Raw genomic sequence first — 17,120 nt, 5'->3', positions numbered from 1 at the left:
AAGCAATGTTGTGTCATTTTTAATAATCAGGTCGGACTGGTTCCTATCAACCTTTTTCTCACAGTGTGTTTTGCTGTGGAATCAATATTATGTAAACAGGTGGAGACGGTTAGCATCCCTCAATATTCTCTCCTAATAAAGTGAGACTATTTATCTGCGTGGAGTTTCCTGTTGTCGACATTCCTGTGACTAACTTAAAACTGGCTTGATTTACTTTTGCTTGAAAACATTGCGAGTCCTCATCCTGGGCATCCAGATGGAAATGTAAACCAAACAAGGAGAGTTTACGGCAAATGTAATGCGTTCGGCACCATCCAGCATGTTTGGAGAACATCTATAAAAACTGATGGAGAAGACAAAAGGGTCCAGACTAAACAGTTGACTCCTCCGAGACTGATGATCAGGAGCAGACGACTCGTTCACACACTCCCTCACAAATAGTGTTGCGATCCACTGCCAGACACACAAGTCTCCACCCAGTCCGTCGCAAGCCGCATGACTAAGACGCGCTTGGACTCGTTCAGGAGTCCACCTCAAACACGACGCACACGCAAGTCAAGCCCCACAAACTGTACGCTTCCATTCAGGTTCATTAACACCTTGTGTTTGAACAGGTGTCCCATATACGCAGGCTGTGGTGAGAGAAGTGTCTGCCAGTCACGTGTCAGCATCTTTCAGCAAGACATTTGTGTTTAAAAAAATGACACGTCATAGACAAAGTGTCTCACTTACCATGATGAGGGCAGTGGTTCTCCGAGTCACATCTAGTTCCACCGTGATTTGACTAAGATGTGGGCCAAATTACGCAAGAGCGGGGCAAGAATCCACTTCCAAATCCGATATTAAGAGCTCATGTTGCAGCCCTGGGCAACTGCAACTAGCCAGCCCCATTGAGGTTAATGCAAACTGTCATGCAATAGATCGTTCCTCCTCAGCAAGATGGCCACCTTCATGGGTAACCAAAGCATGAGGGGGTGGGAGGCAGACGCGGCAGTTCATCTCAACTCTGGCTAAAGAATGTCAGTTTTTGATTGAGGATTCATTTAAAATTAAGCAAATATCGAATCTGCACTTGGAGGAAAGTGCTAGTCAAATGGTGTGTGTCGTCTTTGCCAAGCAGTTAATGAAGTTGAACTGCCTGTAACCTGCAATTACATTTATTTATATGGAGAATTACAAGAGTAGAGCTGTCGTCGCTCCATCAGTCAGTGCTGCATCGTTGATGCACCATCAACAAGAATCCACAAGCTGATCTACATCAACACAATATAACGCAATGTAAATGTTTAAAAAAAAATAAAGTAAAATAACTGGGGTCTGTAAGAGCAGCGGCCATTGTTGCTCAGATTTTATTCAATGAGTGCAATTCAATGTAGGAAACAAATCAGTCCCCTTCAAAAACAGCCTCCAGTTTTATGAACTCATACGACAGGCGCACATTCATTTTGACCTTTCCCGAAACTGAACTCATTCATCGGACTCCAAACCTCTTTTTGGCAGGATGGAAGAGAACATTAGACTTGATGGCTTCTATGAATGTTGCCCCGCTTTTTCTGCTCTACTGCAAACAAGGCAACAGTGGTGTTCAGCTGAGTGATAGGGGCAAAAAAAAGAAGACATGAGAACCAAACTGAAGCCAAAACAATTGCAGGAAGGGGAAAAAATTGAAAAATGAATTTAAATAATTCTAAATATACATATTTGGGCTAGCTTAGAGCTGAGCACATTGATTCTCAATATAGATCCTATTCCGTCATTTTAGCTTCTCATAAATCATAACTCAAACAGATCAATACTCATGATGGTGTCCGACTCAACAGAGAAAAAAAGTAACATCAGATTCACGAGTTTTATCATAATTGATGCCTCCAATGAAGCTGGACAGATCTGCACTATTTGGAGATCACTTTTAAGGTATCACAGGCCGGTGCACAGACAGATCATTCCCGACCCGAGGTCAAAACTTTTAAAACACGGAGTAACAGTAGCGCCCCCTGCTGGCAACTCGCTGCAAGTGGGACCTTCTCTTTGAGCTAAAATGAATCTAATACTGAGTGACCAATGTAACCACGTGAATCAAACCAATCTTAGACTGAAACGTACCAGCAGCAACTTGAGAACTCAAACAGAAAGTACATGAGCTTCTACTGACTGGACTGGACTGGACTGGACGAGGAAGCGGAGATGGATTTTCTGTCCGGTTTTAAGTGAGTATGACTTCAACTCCCTCTGAAGCAGCGCCTACATCTCTGCTTCCATCTGCTGTGATCTCCTCTTGTCGTGCTGGTGCTTGGTGAGTCCATATTTGAAGAACTCGTACACGGACCAGCTGATGGCCGTGGAGGGCATCTGATAGATGATCCTCGCCTGAACTCCTTTGAAGAAGCCCTGCAGGCCGCCCAGCCTGTACACCGTCCGAAAGGCATGGGCGAGGCCTGTGATATGTCTGTGGGCCCCTTGACCAGATGCCACGGAGCTGAGCGCTAGAGACTCCTGGGTGTTGAGCAGGGTCTTGCACACGTCTAGTGGCGTTGTGGCCGCGGCGGCGATAGCCCCGGCCAGAGCTCCGGACAACATGTGCGACGAGGGATTGTACTGTCTGTGGGGGTTGAGCAGCTCTTGGAGATACTCGTAGGTCATGAAGTGAAGCGCTTGGAAGGGCACGTTCATGGTCAGCTGCGTGGTGTAGCTGCGGTAGAACGCTGCGGTGCCTTCTTTGTGCCACACGGCACGAACACAGTCCAACACGCCGCGGTACGGCGAGTTATACATCTGCATGCGTTGCTTCACGACTGAAGTCCAGGAGAGTTGAAAACGAGTGCAAAGAGAGAAAAAGAAAATTAGATTTTTTTGTTCTCAGGTACAAGTGCTTCGTGAGTGCCACAGCATAAATGAGTGTCTTTTCTATCACTAAAACAGATTTAAAAATCAAGTTGATGTAAAACCAACGACAACAACGATCACATGTCACATTTTCTAGCAGGACTCCAATGAGGGAGTGTCTAACTAGTGACATGTTCCGCCAGCTGGAAACGGCACAGCTGTGGATTCAATGCCACCATGTGTATCTGGTCGTCAAATAAGGCTCTCACATTTCAATGCTTCTGGCTAGGAAACACAGCTCTCACCTTCAGCTGGATTCATGACGGCGTCGTGAAGAAGCGTGGCCACGCACCCGGCTGCTCCTGAAATGAACAGAACTCCAAAATAACTTCACGAGAAACAGTGACAACATTAGAGTGTCCAGTAGCATAAATGAAAACATACATGATAAGGCAGTTGATGTTGTTATTACACAGCTAGTCACATGCTCAAATATATATATAAAAAACAGCGCCACTCATAAGTTGCACAAGTTGATCCTTGAGAAATACTAATTCTGAGCGAGCAGAGACACCTAGTGGCCCATTGCTCAGTTAGAATGGGAACCAAACCCTGAAGAATGTTGTAAAATACTGGACCAACAGGAGGGGAAGCTGTCCCATGGCAGACAGGACTTACCCAGCCTCCCTCTACACTGCAAAAGAGGGAAGAGAGAGTCTGAAGAGCATGGAACAAGGGCAAGAACTGGCAATCAGAGGAAGAGTTCTAAATAATTTAGTGAGCAAATGGTCTCCATCACCATGACATGCAGGACTCGCACAACTATGGCCATTAAATTATGGTGCAAAAGCAAATAGGCTAATATAAGTATAGGGTGATAGGATTCTAATTTAAACATAAAAAAGTACATCGACACAACTCAGCACATACACACTTCTCGAAGAGCTAATACTGGTGATGTGCAGAGTTCAAGATGATCTTATCGTTTAATTCATATTTTTTTGGCCAAATTAACTCATCCATTTCAGCTTCAGTAAATTTATATTTAACTGTCTACTTGACCACTACATGTGACCTTGTGGTCGATAGTTTTGAACACGGCACTCTTACTTAAGTTTAACAATTGCTATTGAGAATTTTTGTAAATGGAGAACAGCGACTTCAAGTTAGAGCCTCTGAAACGGCTAGGTTTGGATATGAAAAGTGAGGTAGATGGTTCAATTCCAACGCAAATTGACTTAACTAATTGATTAGCTCATTTCGCCGCAGAAAAACATTTGAAGTCCTAAAAGGCTGGATTCTCAGAGGACAGACATATTAAGCCAAGAAGGCACACTAATCTCAATAGTGGTTTATGAAAAGAAGTCACACTGCGTGCACAACAGTTTGCTCTGTTTGGTACCATTAGCCAAATGGCTGTTAGCTCCAGGGTGGATGACATCACTTAGAGTCTTTTTAAGTTTCTCGTAGCTGGCGAAATAGAGGGCGTGGGCGGGTCCGGCACCAAGAGCAGTCGCGTTCAGCCCTCTCATTGGACGCATGACTCCTTCAGTGGCCACGATTCGTCGGAGGGCGTCCATCACATTGCGGTAGCGGGCGGCCGGGTCGGGTTGGAGGCTCTGCATTCTCGTCTGGCAAAGAGTTCGGAGACATAGTCATCAGGGATTTGCTCTAATTGAAACATGATACTTGTGTTCATCAGACAAATATATTTTCAAGGAAAGGTTGAAAATTCAGTAAAATTTTAACATTTATTTAGAATATTTTAAGGCCAACCAGACACGTAAACAACAAATTGGGATGAAAAACTACAACATTTTTTGCTGCTTATGGTCCAAAAACAGATGAAAAATTAGCTAGTTTGCTAGCAAGCCATGGTTATTTGTCAAAATGTTTGTGGGCTACATTAAATAACTAACCCATGTAAACAGGAGGTAGCTCTGCCATTTACTGATTACATATACAAATCTATTAGAACGCAGTATTTTCAGTAAAGTCAACAAGAAATTACAAATTAAAAACCATCCAGTATTCAATTCTGACTGGTGCATTGAGGCATATAGGCTGTTGTTGTTCATTGTGTGTACCGAGTCCATGTATGCTTCAATTGGAGGAAGTATAAAGTTAGAGTCCAGGACACAGTAAATAAGATCTGCAGGGCATTTCTTGTCTCCCCATAACCTACAACGTAGCTGAGAAAGGACGCCTTTCTAGAAAACAGCATGAAAAAGGCAATCGTTCCAGAATGGTCCAATATTACGGATCCAATGTGCTTGTGTATGTGATGTTGGAAAAAGCCTGAATACCAGCCTTTCAGCCGAATGGACAAACATCCGCCCACAGTGTGCATGTGCATGCAGCGGGATAGAATAAACACAGCCCAATAAGTGGTCTGTGCTGCGAGTCGACATGGTGGGCTTAGAAATGGAAAAATAAGCCCCTCAATTGCATGCAAGAACCTGTCCGTTAGTCATGGTGAGGCGTATGAGCTCCTGCTCCGGGACAAAAAAAAAAACTCCACTGCTGCTGAGTCACTCCACACTCATGCAATCAATACTTGAAAACATAAACAGCAGAATGAGGGCTGTGAATAAAGACCATAACCATAGTCGACCAGTCGACCTTAGTCGACATTTGTCATGCACAGCACAGGTTGACAAACACGGCAATATGTCTCAGTGCAGTGTTGTAAATAGCAATTTTTAAAAAACGACAGAAAATTTTTCTTCTGAAGCTCTAGATTTCAGTTTGTGTAACAGTATGTGATCTTTCCTTTGTAAAAGGTCCCCATGCATGTTTTGGACCACGATGGTCCCACATCTTACTGCAGTGGACAATGATGTCATGACTGGTCGAATTCATTCATTGATTATAGGCAACTACAAGTATAATCCCATTTTAAGATTTAAAGCGTCTAAAACCCTGTGGCAGGGCGGCTCTCAACAAACACACTTATGTAAATCCACATCTAATAACCAGGATTTAAGATAAGAAGAAGGTGGAAGAAGAACATCCTATAAACTGTAATTATACTTGAATCTCTTAAGATGGAAGCTTACAGTGCACCACTGGAAACAGGACGCAGACTATCAGGTTAGTGTTTGCTCTAGAAGGTCCTGAAATACCCTCAGTTTAAAGGCAACATGCCCAAATCTATGAACCATGTTGTACACTCAGAAGAGCTGTGTAAACATGCACCATCATCCAGGCTGCAGGTGGATCAGACATAGATGAGACAGTGTGACAAGGCCAGCTGCCTCTTCTCTGGGACTCTTGTGTCTCACTTTCTGACACTGTCCTGAGGAGTGTCACATGTGGGCTGAGATGACATGCATTTCAAGCACCAAACAATGTTGAATAACACGGGAGTCTGCAGTGTGTGTGTGACTCACACGTGATGAGAAGATCATCAGCACAGTTAGTTACGAAAAGACCCCGACACAATACAAGGATTGTGTTGGGTTGGATTCACTTCCTGGAACTTGAAGAGCTTGAAGGTTTTCTAACAGTCCCCAAATTCCACGTGGTTTAAAATGATGGTATGTGATGGATGTGACATTTCAGTGCATAATGCTGATAACTTGACGTGGCTAAATCACATTTCCAAGTAGAAGATTCGTGTTTACTAGTTAAGCTTTGGGAGAAATGAAACCACGACACCGCAGACTGTTTCCAATCTTAGATCATGACAGCCTCCTGGTAACTTCAAATAGCATGCTAACTAGTTAGCATTTGGCTAACTGACCTTGTCCTCTCAGTTGTCAGCGATGACGCGTGTTTAGGTTAGCATTTGGGTGCTAATATGCTAACAAACATGGTGGCCGCCGTTACGATTAAACGCTACGAAACAGAGGTCGTGTTATACACCATTATGACAAGCTTTCTCTGCCTGATGATACCTTGACACAGTCGACTGGGAACATGATGCAGTGCTCCATAATCCCGGCCACGGCTCCGGCCAACATGTGGGTGCTGGTGGAGGCTCCCTGTGGCAAACCCTCATAGTCCGGTTCATCGATGCAATCTTGAGCAGCAGCAGCAGAAGTGAACTCAACACTCTGCAGCTCGGCCTCGCTTCCGATCCGAGGAGACAGGCTTCCAACTATACTTTCCGAGACTCCCCAGAATCTGCCACCAAGCCATCGAACTTCTGCCCCGGCAGATGCACCAGCAACCCCGGGATCATTGCCTGTAGTCTCCGCTGTCATCCGACGCCTTCTCACAAACCCATCCGCTTCCATGAGAGACTGGGGGTTGTCAAAGTCTTGGTGCACGCGAGCGCGGCGTCGGTGGATGTTTTGGAGCGTGGAACTCTCACATTCCCATGGGACAGTCAGTCAGCAGCTCCTTCCCTGTCACAGCCACGCAGGAGCAGCAGCGACCGCGGCTGATGGATCCGGGCAGAGCCCCTCGAAAGGCCGCGGATCCAGAATCGATTCCGATTGGTCACACGAGCCCAAGCCTCCTTCTCCTATTGGCTACTTATCATGTCAATCAATATCGTCACACGCTAGGTCAAGTCTTTGCTCCTGGAGTTATAAAAGGTCAAACGCCAGTTTGACTAAACGTATCGGTGGATATAATCGAAAGATGAATCTGTGAACAGGGCTTGTTGTTTGTGGTCTATTTGTTTATTAGTTACTTATATTATGATAGTGTATTTATGAATTATTATTTTTGTTGTTGTTCATTTTTGCTCCATGTGCCAAAGCACTTTCCTGGTTAGTGGGATCCTCGCTGACCATGGCAATAAAGCTGATTCTGAATCTGATATACATGCACGCACTAGGGTAAAGAAGCAACTCAGCACTCCAATTTCACAAGTAATGCATTTGAACATGCAGGAACAATCAAACCACTTCTCTATGAGCAAGTCATTTTCTCTCTTTAATCACATTTTGCGTGAATGCATGTTACTTTTACAGTATGAACTGACCAGTCGTTTCAATGACTCTCCCCCCATACTTTCTCGCATCACGGCTTCTGTCCTATTGATATAATAATGAATGCCTACTGATCCATCCATTGCAACATAATGATCTATGGAGACTCCACGTTGTGGCTGGTCGTGATTATTCCTGGCAACCAGGCCGAACTGGTCTGTCCCAGAGGTGCAGACAAGCGACTTGAACGACGTATGGAACCGCACCAGCAGCTTCCTGGAGCAGTACTTCCTGGATTGTTGCACTTAGTATTCTTGGAATTGAAGCAGCCCAGGAATCTACAGGCCTCCTGGACACTTATCATGAATACTGGACTGCATTTATCGTCTACTCCACCAAAACTCACTTGGATCGAGCCTCTGACTCTTGGTTGAACACCATCGTCGACTACACTACCAACTTGGGCACAAACATTAACAAAGTTTGTGTAGGCGAAGAGCATTTTTATATGGCTTGAGCTCCTTGATCTATGGTTTTCAAAATAACTTGAGTATGCCAGGATCCTCGCACATGCTCACAAGTATTTTCTCTCAAGTCACTGTATTGAACTCTATGAAGGAAATGAAAGATGGTGAGAAGAGACAGATCCTTCCTCATCATCTTCAAGCTGAAGACCTTTCTAACCCTACTTACCCCAGCTAGAAAATGAAGTAATCGAGCTCTAGAGTGGCAATTTCATTACATAATTGAATTTTCCCATGATCGTCTGAGAGAGCCTTCACAGGATGGAGTGTTGAATTTCTGCAGACAAAGGGAAATGAAGTGTTAATTTCTGCTTACAAGAACAAAATCTCCGGTTTCTGATCGAATTATTCTTGACTGACTGTTGTCTGCAGATGTGTCTTCAAGGAAAACAGAGCAGTAGATCGTTCCTTCCGGCTGGAACTAATGCTTCCGTAATACGGTGAGGGAGTTGAGCCTGGAAACCCTAGATCACCTCTGCACCGCATTTCATTCCCTCAGCTAAGGGAGTGCCCTCGCTCCACAGGAGTTGTTTTACACCGGCTAAGCAGAAATTAAGCAAAAATTTACATTACGCAGAAAAGCTATGATTCTGATTCAGTTAAGAGACGCCTGCTGTTCTCATAATATCCCTCCAATCAGGAGACACCCCTCATGGTCCTCCAGACTGCTGCCTCTTGTACGGTTACTAATAAATGGCATGTTCAACAGCAGCACTAAGAGATGAGAGGTCATCTTAAAGCTCTTAGCTAGAAGCTTATTATGGGATGGCATGGCAAATATATATATATATATATATATATATATATATATATATATATATATATATATATATATATATACATATATATATATATATATATATATATATATATATATATCTATATATATATATATATATATAATCGTATCAAAAATAACTTCAATGAGTCAGCTGCCATGAACACCCACTCACAGCAGGGGAGTAACTAAATAAGATCATCAGTTAACCCCCCGGCAAATTGTAAATGAAGTTAATCCAAAACTAATAGCAACAGAAATGCATGCAAACACAACATAAACTCCATTGTAGCACACACAAGAGGTCGTTGAATGTGCCCTTGGGTAATTGTACACTTAAGTGAAACATAGCAAAAACATTTCTAGCAAAAGCAGTTATGGATTGAAATACATATTTAATAAATGAGCTATCAATCGAATAACACTGGTAACCACGAGGCACCGCTCCACAGGTTGCTGGTGACTTAGTAAGCAGGAATCTGGTGCAACGATACCAGGTTCTGTCTTCAGGCCAGTCCCACATAAGATCAGCACAAACATGTGGTCACCAAAAAGCCACTGTTTATTTTTTTCCACATGACATTTCTTCACTGTTTCTGATAACACATTTTGGAACAGAATAGACTGTTGCCAGAAGATCCATTGCGTACAACTAGTGTAAAAGTAAGAAGGAAATCGTTTTCTTATTCATCAAAATTGGCAGCATAATTTTCAAACCCATGTTCCGGTCAGGATTGCTCTAAATAGGAAAAGACGCTTAAAGAGGAAGACGCTCTTCTTTATTTACCGCGGTACCAAAACGCTCACATTGACCAACCGCGCCATCTTGTGGATGAAAAGAAAAAGACTGTGTTTTCAATGTAACTTTTCCGAGTCTCATGCTCTCATGAGTCTCAACACCGAGTCCTGGAAGCTTAACCTGAACAATGTATAGCAGGTGCTATTCTCAGAAACTAGAGGATTCATTGTTTCAGGTTCTGTCCAACAGAACCAGTAGGCGGTTCCTGTTGGACCTGTCGGACCACCGTGGTTCCGGCGAACTACTAGACTTGTTCCAGATCCGGTCATGGCTGCAGCTGTTTGGATCCGTCGATGTCAGAGAGCCTCACCACTGGCCGGTTGCAGAGCCAAGCACAGCGGTTTGAAGACCCAGTATGACGCGCTGGTCATCGGTGGAGGTGAGAGACGACAGAAAGTTGAAGGAAAGTTCATGCAACTGATTTCAGTTCGGAGAACTTCCCTGCGAGCTTTGCCTGCAAGCAACACTCGCCGAGCAACAACAGTTTGGTCGGTTTGGTACCGTACCGTACGTTTCCCATGATGAATAAACTCGCATTTGATAAAACGGTAAACGAGAATGAGAAATAACGCCGTCTGTCAATGTTTGTTTCAATGATTGAAAGGTGTTGAAACGAGGTTCTACTTTAACTACTTTTCCTAGCTGAAAAAATATGGTCGTATTGCACTATAAATATATATATATATATATATTATGTAAGCCATAAATTTACAGACATATACATACATATACACTATATATATGTATATGTGTATACTATAATAAATATGTATAAACGATACGTGTTTACATACAGTTTTAAACACTGCCACTTATTATTGTCTAAATATTACTGAAAAGCTGCTATGTTTCTGAAAAACATAGGCTCTTGTGTTGAGAAAAAACATATTTGTTTTGAAGTTATTAAGTTAGTTAATGTCTTGAAGTTCCAAGAAGTGATTCTCAAATGTGACCTGATCAGGTTGCTGAAGTGTATGAAAATAACTTGACCCAGCCTATTGCTTTCAATTTTAATATCAAGCTTGCTTTCACTTTATCATGCTGCTGCATCGTGAGTAATGTTTACCCAAACGACAGCTCACATTTAGAATAAAAATGAAGCCTTGTGGTTCAATATCCCAATAGACGCCTATTGCATGAAATGGTCTTTGAATGGAATTAGCTGCAGGTTATCAGGGTTTTTTTTCATCTGATACACATTTGTCCCTCACAACCTCTGAAAAACTGCAGTATCGTTCAAAGATAGACTCAACATTCTTGTTTAAATGTCACGCTGGCCCTGAGGCTGAACTCACTTGAAATTCCCTTTTCTTTTCTTGCAGGTCACAATGGACTGATCGCTGTGAGTTTTTTCTATTCAAATCCATGAGATTAATCCAGCAGGTCAAAGGTTGTGTTTCTATTTTGGCTTTTAAGGCGGCCTATCTTCAGAAAGGAGGGGTGAAGACCGCTGTGCTGGAGCGCAGACATGTGCTCGGAGGAGCTGCCGTGTCAGAGGAGATCATCCCTGGTACCATGACCTGTTTCACAAATCATTGATGGCCCAAGTTAAACATTAGCAGCAGCCATTTAGCAACAGGAAGACAAACAAAGCATGCTTGCTGACTTTCACGCCTACATGTCTTCTGCATGTTGGAGCCATATATATATAAATTTAACAACAACGCTTTGGTTTACAGGTTTCCACTTCTCCAGGTGTTCCTATCTGCTCAGTTTGTTGCGCCCCCACATATACTCCGACCTGGAGCTAAAGGTACTGACACACAAGAATTTGAAATGGGGCCTCACTTGCTTCGTAACACATGTCTGGACTTTAAACGCTGTGCTTCACGAGACTGTTACTGTGGGCAGAAACATGGGCTGAAGGTGTACATGAGGGACCCTCATTCTTTTACACCCATGCTGGAGGACGGGGTCGGAGGTCGCCCGCCCAGATCTCTCACTCTGGGTTCTAATCTTGCCAGAAACCAGCGAGAGATCAGCAAGTTTTCTGAAAAGGATGCCAAGGTGATGCTGTGATTATGTGGAGTAGATGAAATGAAAAATAAAACTACACCACTTGTGTGTCAACAGGCATACGCAGGCTTTATTTCCCATATTGACAAACTGGGTGAAGCTATTCACCCACTACTGGATGCTCCAGCGGTGGACATCCAGGGCCTAACATCTGGATCCCTGAGGAAGCAATTGACGGCTGCTAAATCACTGAAGGCTTTACTTAAATGTGGTTCGTGCATATATATATAAACATGATACGATTTATTAACCCGAGGCACTTACTGTCTGTTGTGATCCTAAAGGAATGAAACTTGGCAAAAACATTCCAGACATGTATGAGATCGTAACAGCACCCATTACAAAGGTGTGTGGCTATCAGCATCCCTCAATGAAACCGGGCAACATTCAGGCCGTATTTTTCACCTTTTTAAGATCCTCAATCGATGGTTTGAGTCAGAACCGCTGAAGGCGATGCTCGCCACAGACGCGGTGATCGGGGCCATGATCAGTCCCAGCAACCCTGGAAGCGGGTGAGCAGCAGTTCATGCATGATTGTTGTGACTTGCTGTCTCCAAAAATACAAGCTCTGTTCAAAACTGTTGCAGGTATGTCCTGCTCCATCATGTGATGGGCGAGTTGGAGAAGGAAAAAGGAGCGTGGGGATATGTTGAAGGAGGGATGGGAGGTGTGTCCAAGGCGATAGCGAGCGCTGCTCGGTCCTACGGTGCGGACGTCTTCACAGAGAAGGTAAGTGTCCTGCTGTTGTTGCTTTGCTCCCTGACATCTGCTGTACTCAAGTCAGCAATTTAATGAATGAATCTGTACTAGGTGTACACTGAAACACACTCTCATTCCCATCAGTTTTTAGTCAGTTTTAGTATTATGGAGGGATATCTCTGCCATTGAGATTTGAATACAAAGTACCAAATTGAATTTGAAAAAAAAAAAAAATTATATATATATATATATATATATATAGTCTGAAAAATTATGTTTTGATGCCCTATTTTTAAGGTTTTGATTACGAAAAAAAAGTAGCGTGAAAATATTTCTATTATTATTATAAATGCAATTTGAGACCGAAAAAAAACTTTCTTTGTGTTAATATTAATTTTCATGCGGTATTGAAAACTTACAATACAATGTAAAACTTTTTTTTTTCGTATTCAAACTTTAATAACAGGGCATCAAAACATCATTCTTCGGAATGATTTTTTTTTTTCAAATTCAATTTTGTTCTTTGTATTCAAATAGTTTTTTCTTTTCAAATCTCAATGGCAGAGATATCCCTCCATATTTTAGGATGGTGGGAGGAAATCAGAGTGGTTGACGGAAACCAGCACAAGCTCAGGAACAACGTCATGAATTAAAATCTGTAGTTGGCAGGCAATTTATATCTGACTCGGAGCAGTAACACACATCTGCAGCACTAAAGTATCCGGTTGAAACTCTGACTCAGGGTGAGCCTGGGCCCTTTCCTGTGTGCGTGCGTGTGCTACTTTTTTACAAAGTTAGAAACAAGCATGGGTTATTTGCCAAACCAAGGGAAAACGTCCCTTCTGCTCATTGCAAAAAAAATTAAACACCTGAAGTTATAAATGATCTCTAATTTTGAACTCGAATCAAAGTCCCCGTATGTTAACAAACATGTTTGTATGTGTGTCTGACAGGAGGTTGAACAAGTCCTGGTGGGCTCGGACGGTGCTGCCCGGGGGGTAGTACTGAAAGACGGGACTGAGATACACAGCAAAATAGTCCTTTCGAATGCTACACCTTATCTTACCTTCAAGAATCTGATGCCTCAGGTAATGAAGAACAAAGTCACCGTGCAAAACAAGGATGCTTGAACTTCCTCCTCTGGCTGCAGGGTGTTCTTCCTCCAGAGTTCTCCAAAGCCATTGACCAAATAGATTACACCTCACCTGTCACCAAGATCAACGGTAAGCACTGGAGATGCGCTCAGTGTTTAGGAAAGGGAAGGCCCTATGGCGGTATGTTGAACTTTGCCCCCGTGTTTTTAGGTTCAAGTTGATAAACTCTTAATTCTGTCCTTCACTCAAGGTCACCACATCAGTGACTCGTAATCAAAAACTGACACAGCCTCAAGAAGGAGGTGCTACTGTGCCCTTCTATTTTAGGAATCGTGGGAAAGTCCTCAATTGCTTTAAACTGACGCCATATTGTCGAACTAACCTGCAAGAAACAACATGTCCCGAACGTTTTGAGGTTTCACAATTGATAAATCTGATCTTAACTGTAATATTTGGCACCAGAACAATCAAATCAGAGTTAAATGGTTTTGGTGATGACATCAAACAGTGGTACGCCTGGAAGTGGTGCACTGCCAAAATGTCCCCGGTGAAAGCATGTTTATATGCGATTAATCTGCATTGTTTGTCTCTAATGAATTAATAGAAATAAACTTGTCCCAGCTTTAATGTTAATACAAATAAAATTACTTTTAATCAACTATATGACAATGGCAAATGAATTCCTTCCGAGCACCACATGAACAGTCAACATTGTAAATGTCTCATCACTGATTGTAAATTTGACGTCAGAATCATTGTCGGACTTTGGCTTTATAACTTCTTTATTGTTTGTCACCCCTGAGAAAGCTAAACAGAATATTATGTTTTATTGCCCCGCACAAAAGCCATGAAAGAATCTGTCACCAAGAAGCCTGTTATTTAACATTATTCATGATTATATGGCACTCAGTGGCAGTAGACAAGCTTCCAAACTTCCTGGCGGCTCCCACCCCTGATGGCAAACCTGGACCCCATCACCAGTGCTCCATTCATCTCAACTGTGAGAGTGTGGAGGTGCTGACAAGCGCCTACCATGATGCTGTGAACGGACGTCCTTCGACGAGGTACGCGCTTTCCTCTTTGAGTTTGACTTTAAGGTAAGGACTGGTCAATAGAGACGTTTCAAGGGTTTTTCGATGCATTAAGCTGCAGCAAAAGTTACGCGACAGAGTTGTTGTTTTTTATGTTCAACTAAAATAGTGTGCTGTTTTTTTTCCCATTTTCTTCGAATTTGATGTTTTTTTTTGGTCCAAACTTTGAAGAAGTGTGTGATAACAGGACATTCGTCTTTATTTCTTTGTCACTAACATGTTGTGTCTACAGGCCGATGCTGGAGGCGACCATCCCCTCTGCATTAGACCCAACTTTGGCGCCCCCTGGCTGCCATGTGGTGCTGCTGTTCACTCAGTTTACTCCTTACCACATTGAGGGCCGGGAATGGACTGAACAGGACAAGCAAGCGTATGCAGATAATGGTGAATAGACGAGCGGGAAAGAATGAGTGACAGTCAACCATCTGTAACAGCAATTCCTATTTTGGTGCTTATCACCAGTGTTCGACTGGGTGGAGAGATATGCGCCTGGATTCAAAAAGTCAGTGGTAGGCAGGGACATCTTGACCCCACCTGACCTGGAGAGGATTTTCGGACTCACTGGAGGGGTAAATACAGCACACATTATGAAAATAACTGGATGATATCCTGAAATGTTCAAAGAAAATGAAGCCTTACATATTCCTTAGCTGCAAGTGGGAATATTATCTAACATATTTATCTGTTATCTCAGTGTGTGGTCAAATACAAAGGTCAAATATGCAAAATGATGACTTCAGTGTGCAGAGGGAATGAAGGACTTGAACTTTGGGAAACAAGTGGAGCCTCCGGAAGATAAAATGGCACAACATGAGCTCATAATTGCAAAGAAAATGGTGATTCCAGTTTGGCACACATTGCAGTTAAAGGGACTTTTTTTTCAGAACATCTTCCATGGGTCGATGTCTTTGGACCAGCTCTACCTGGCACGGCCGCTGCCCTCCATATCCGACTACCGCACGCCCATCGCCGGCCTTTATCTGTGTGGCAGTGGCTGCCATCCAGGTTCGGTTTGGAGTTTATGATGTCAAAGTTCAATACTAAAATGAAGGTGGCTGGTTCCAACTTTCGATGGCCTACATTTTCTATTCTTCAGGTGGCGGTGTAATGGGATCGCCTGGCTGGAATGCAGCCCTGACTGCGATGGCTGACCTGAAAAGTCTCAGGAGATAAATCTGTCATTGCTTTCTGAACTGACTTGAGCACTCCACCTTTACACTGCGGCAGAACAAGACAGCTTTAATACTGTTAGGATTTATCATCATGTTTGTCACAAATGAAATGAATTCAATTAAAATATTAGCAGAAGTAATATTAAAGGGTCTTCAGCATACAAATCTCACACATCAATAGAGTAGCTTTGCATACTTTATAAAATGTTGACTGCCATGGTGTAAACACTAAAACATTGAAAAAGAAACAAGGACTACAAAAATAAGTGATGAACTGTGTCTGGATGAGGAATGAGAACTTTTTATTATCATTATTATGATTATAGATCTGTTGTGATTTTTTTTATCGATGTAGACATTTACTTTCTAATGTTGTACAACACAATGAAATAAATATGATATAATGAAATATTTTGACATCATGTTATGAAGCTGAAAAATGAAGCTGAAAAACACAAAACCACATACTCCGTATGAAACAAATCCTCAGGTCTGTTGCAACATCTGCCTTGTGGATCTTTTATTGGAGGTGACTGATTGTCAGGTCAGTCTCAGATGTTTGTTGTTTCTAGTAATTTACAGTCTGAAATTCTGTCTGACTGAATGTGATATTATCGATTATCATCAATGATAGACCCCTCACTGTCTGTCAAACACTCCAGTCTATAATGAAGCCAGGAGTCTATAAACCAACAATGCTAATTTGTACTTCGATCGTTTTTTGAGTAAGTTTTCTGGTGCCACATTTTTGCTGTATCCTGTTCTTTAACTGTGCTGGTAACATTAAAACTTTACTCTTGTTTAGTATTCCTGAATTTACAGTGTAGTTTCTCAGTTTAACATTTATATTAAGGCTTCACTTTCGAGTGAATATTATTACATGGTTTCACCCGACTTGAGATTTCAGCTTGACAGTGATGAGCCTCACAAAATTTAGCAAGGTTATGACCAGCTAAAATGAGATTTCACGGTGGATCACTAACTTCAACTGTGAAGTGGGGATCAGAGTGATCAAAATTTTAACTATGCCGCAACGTTTTGAGTTGTGTGTCCATTTGACACAACGAGACGGTGAACAGAACTATTCTGGAACTTAAACCTATTGTGATGTTTTAGTAATAATGACTCCTCATACTATTAGCATGTAATAACTTTGCATGAATGAATAAATGTGAGTGGTACTGTAACATGCATTGTATTTGTCTACCACTAAAATAAACATCTGTCAAAGGAACAACAAA

At 42.4% G+C, this 17,120-nt stretch overlaps 2 protein-coding genes across 3 annotated transcripts; one reads left to right on the top strand and one right to left on the bottom strand.

Annotated features, from left to right (window-relative positions):
• Positions 1–1,202: 1,202 nt before the first annotated feature.
• slc25a28 (solute carrier family 25 member 28) lies at positions 1,203–7,234 on the bottom strand. Its single transcript, XM_053874904.1, has 4 exons — positions 6,723–7,234; positions 4,226–4,454; positions 3,129–3,185; positions 1,203–2,792 (listed from the first exon to the last, which is right to left on the bottom strand). Exons 1-4 carry the CDS (start codon positions 7,062–7,064, stop codon positions 2,242–2,244), a joined length of 1,179 nt encoding a protein of 392 aa, XP_053730879.1. The 5' UTR covers positions 7,065–7,234; the 3' UTR covers positions 1,203–2,241.
• Positions 7,235–9,868: 2,634 nt separating this feature from the next.
• On the top strand, positions 9,869–17,088 carry pyroxd2 (pyridine nucleotide-disulphide oxidoreductase domain 2). Of its 2 annotated transcripts, none has more exons than XR_008415803.1 (16): positions 9,869–10,186; positions 11,130–11,149; positions 11,224–11,317; positions 11,487–11,560; positions 11,659–11,814; positions 11,881–12,034; positions 12,108–12,169; positions 12,238–12,335; positions 12,411–12,552; positions 13,476–13,610; positions 13,673–13,745; positions 14,527–14,680; positions 14,940–15,091; positions 15,170–15,276; positions 15,402–15,712; positions 15,804–15,840. XR_008415803.1 is itself a non-coding variant. In XM_053875009.1 (16 exons), exons 1-16 carry the CDS (start codon positions 10,075–10,077, stop codon positions 15,878–15,880), a joined length of 1,731 nt encoding a protein of 576 aa, XP_053730984.1. In that variant the 5' UTR covers positions 9,870–10,074; the 3' UTR covers positions 15,881–17,088. The 2 variants fall into 2 exon arrangements, 1 of the variants encoding a protein (XP_053730984.1); XM_053875009.1 differs by having other exon boundaries at positions 9,870–10,186; positions 15,592–15,712; positions 15,804–17,088.
• The last annotated feature ends 32 nt before the right edge of the window (positions 17,089–17,120 follow it).

This window comes from Synchiropus splendidus, chromosome 9, assembly GCF_027744825.2.
Source record: "Synchiropus splendidus isolate RoL2022-P1 chromosome 9, RoL_Sspl_1.0, whole genome shotgun sequence".
Lineage (NCBI taxonomy): Eukaryota > Metazoa > Chordata > Actinopteri > Syngnathiformes > Callionymidae > Synchiropus > Synchiropus splendidus.
Note: the sequence above shows the minus strand (reverse complement) of the source record. Positions and strands in the feature narration are given on the sequence as shown.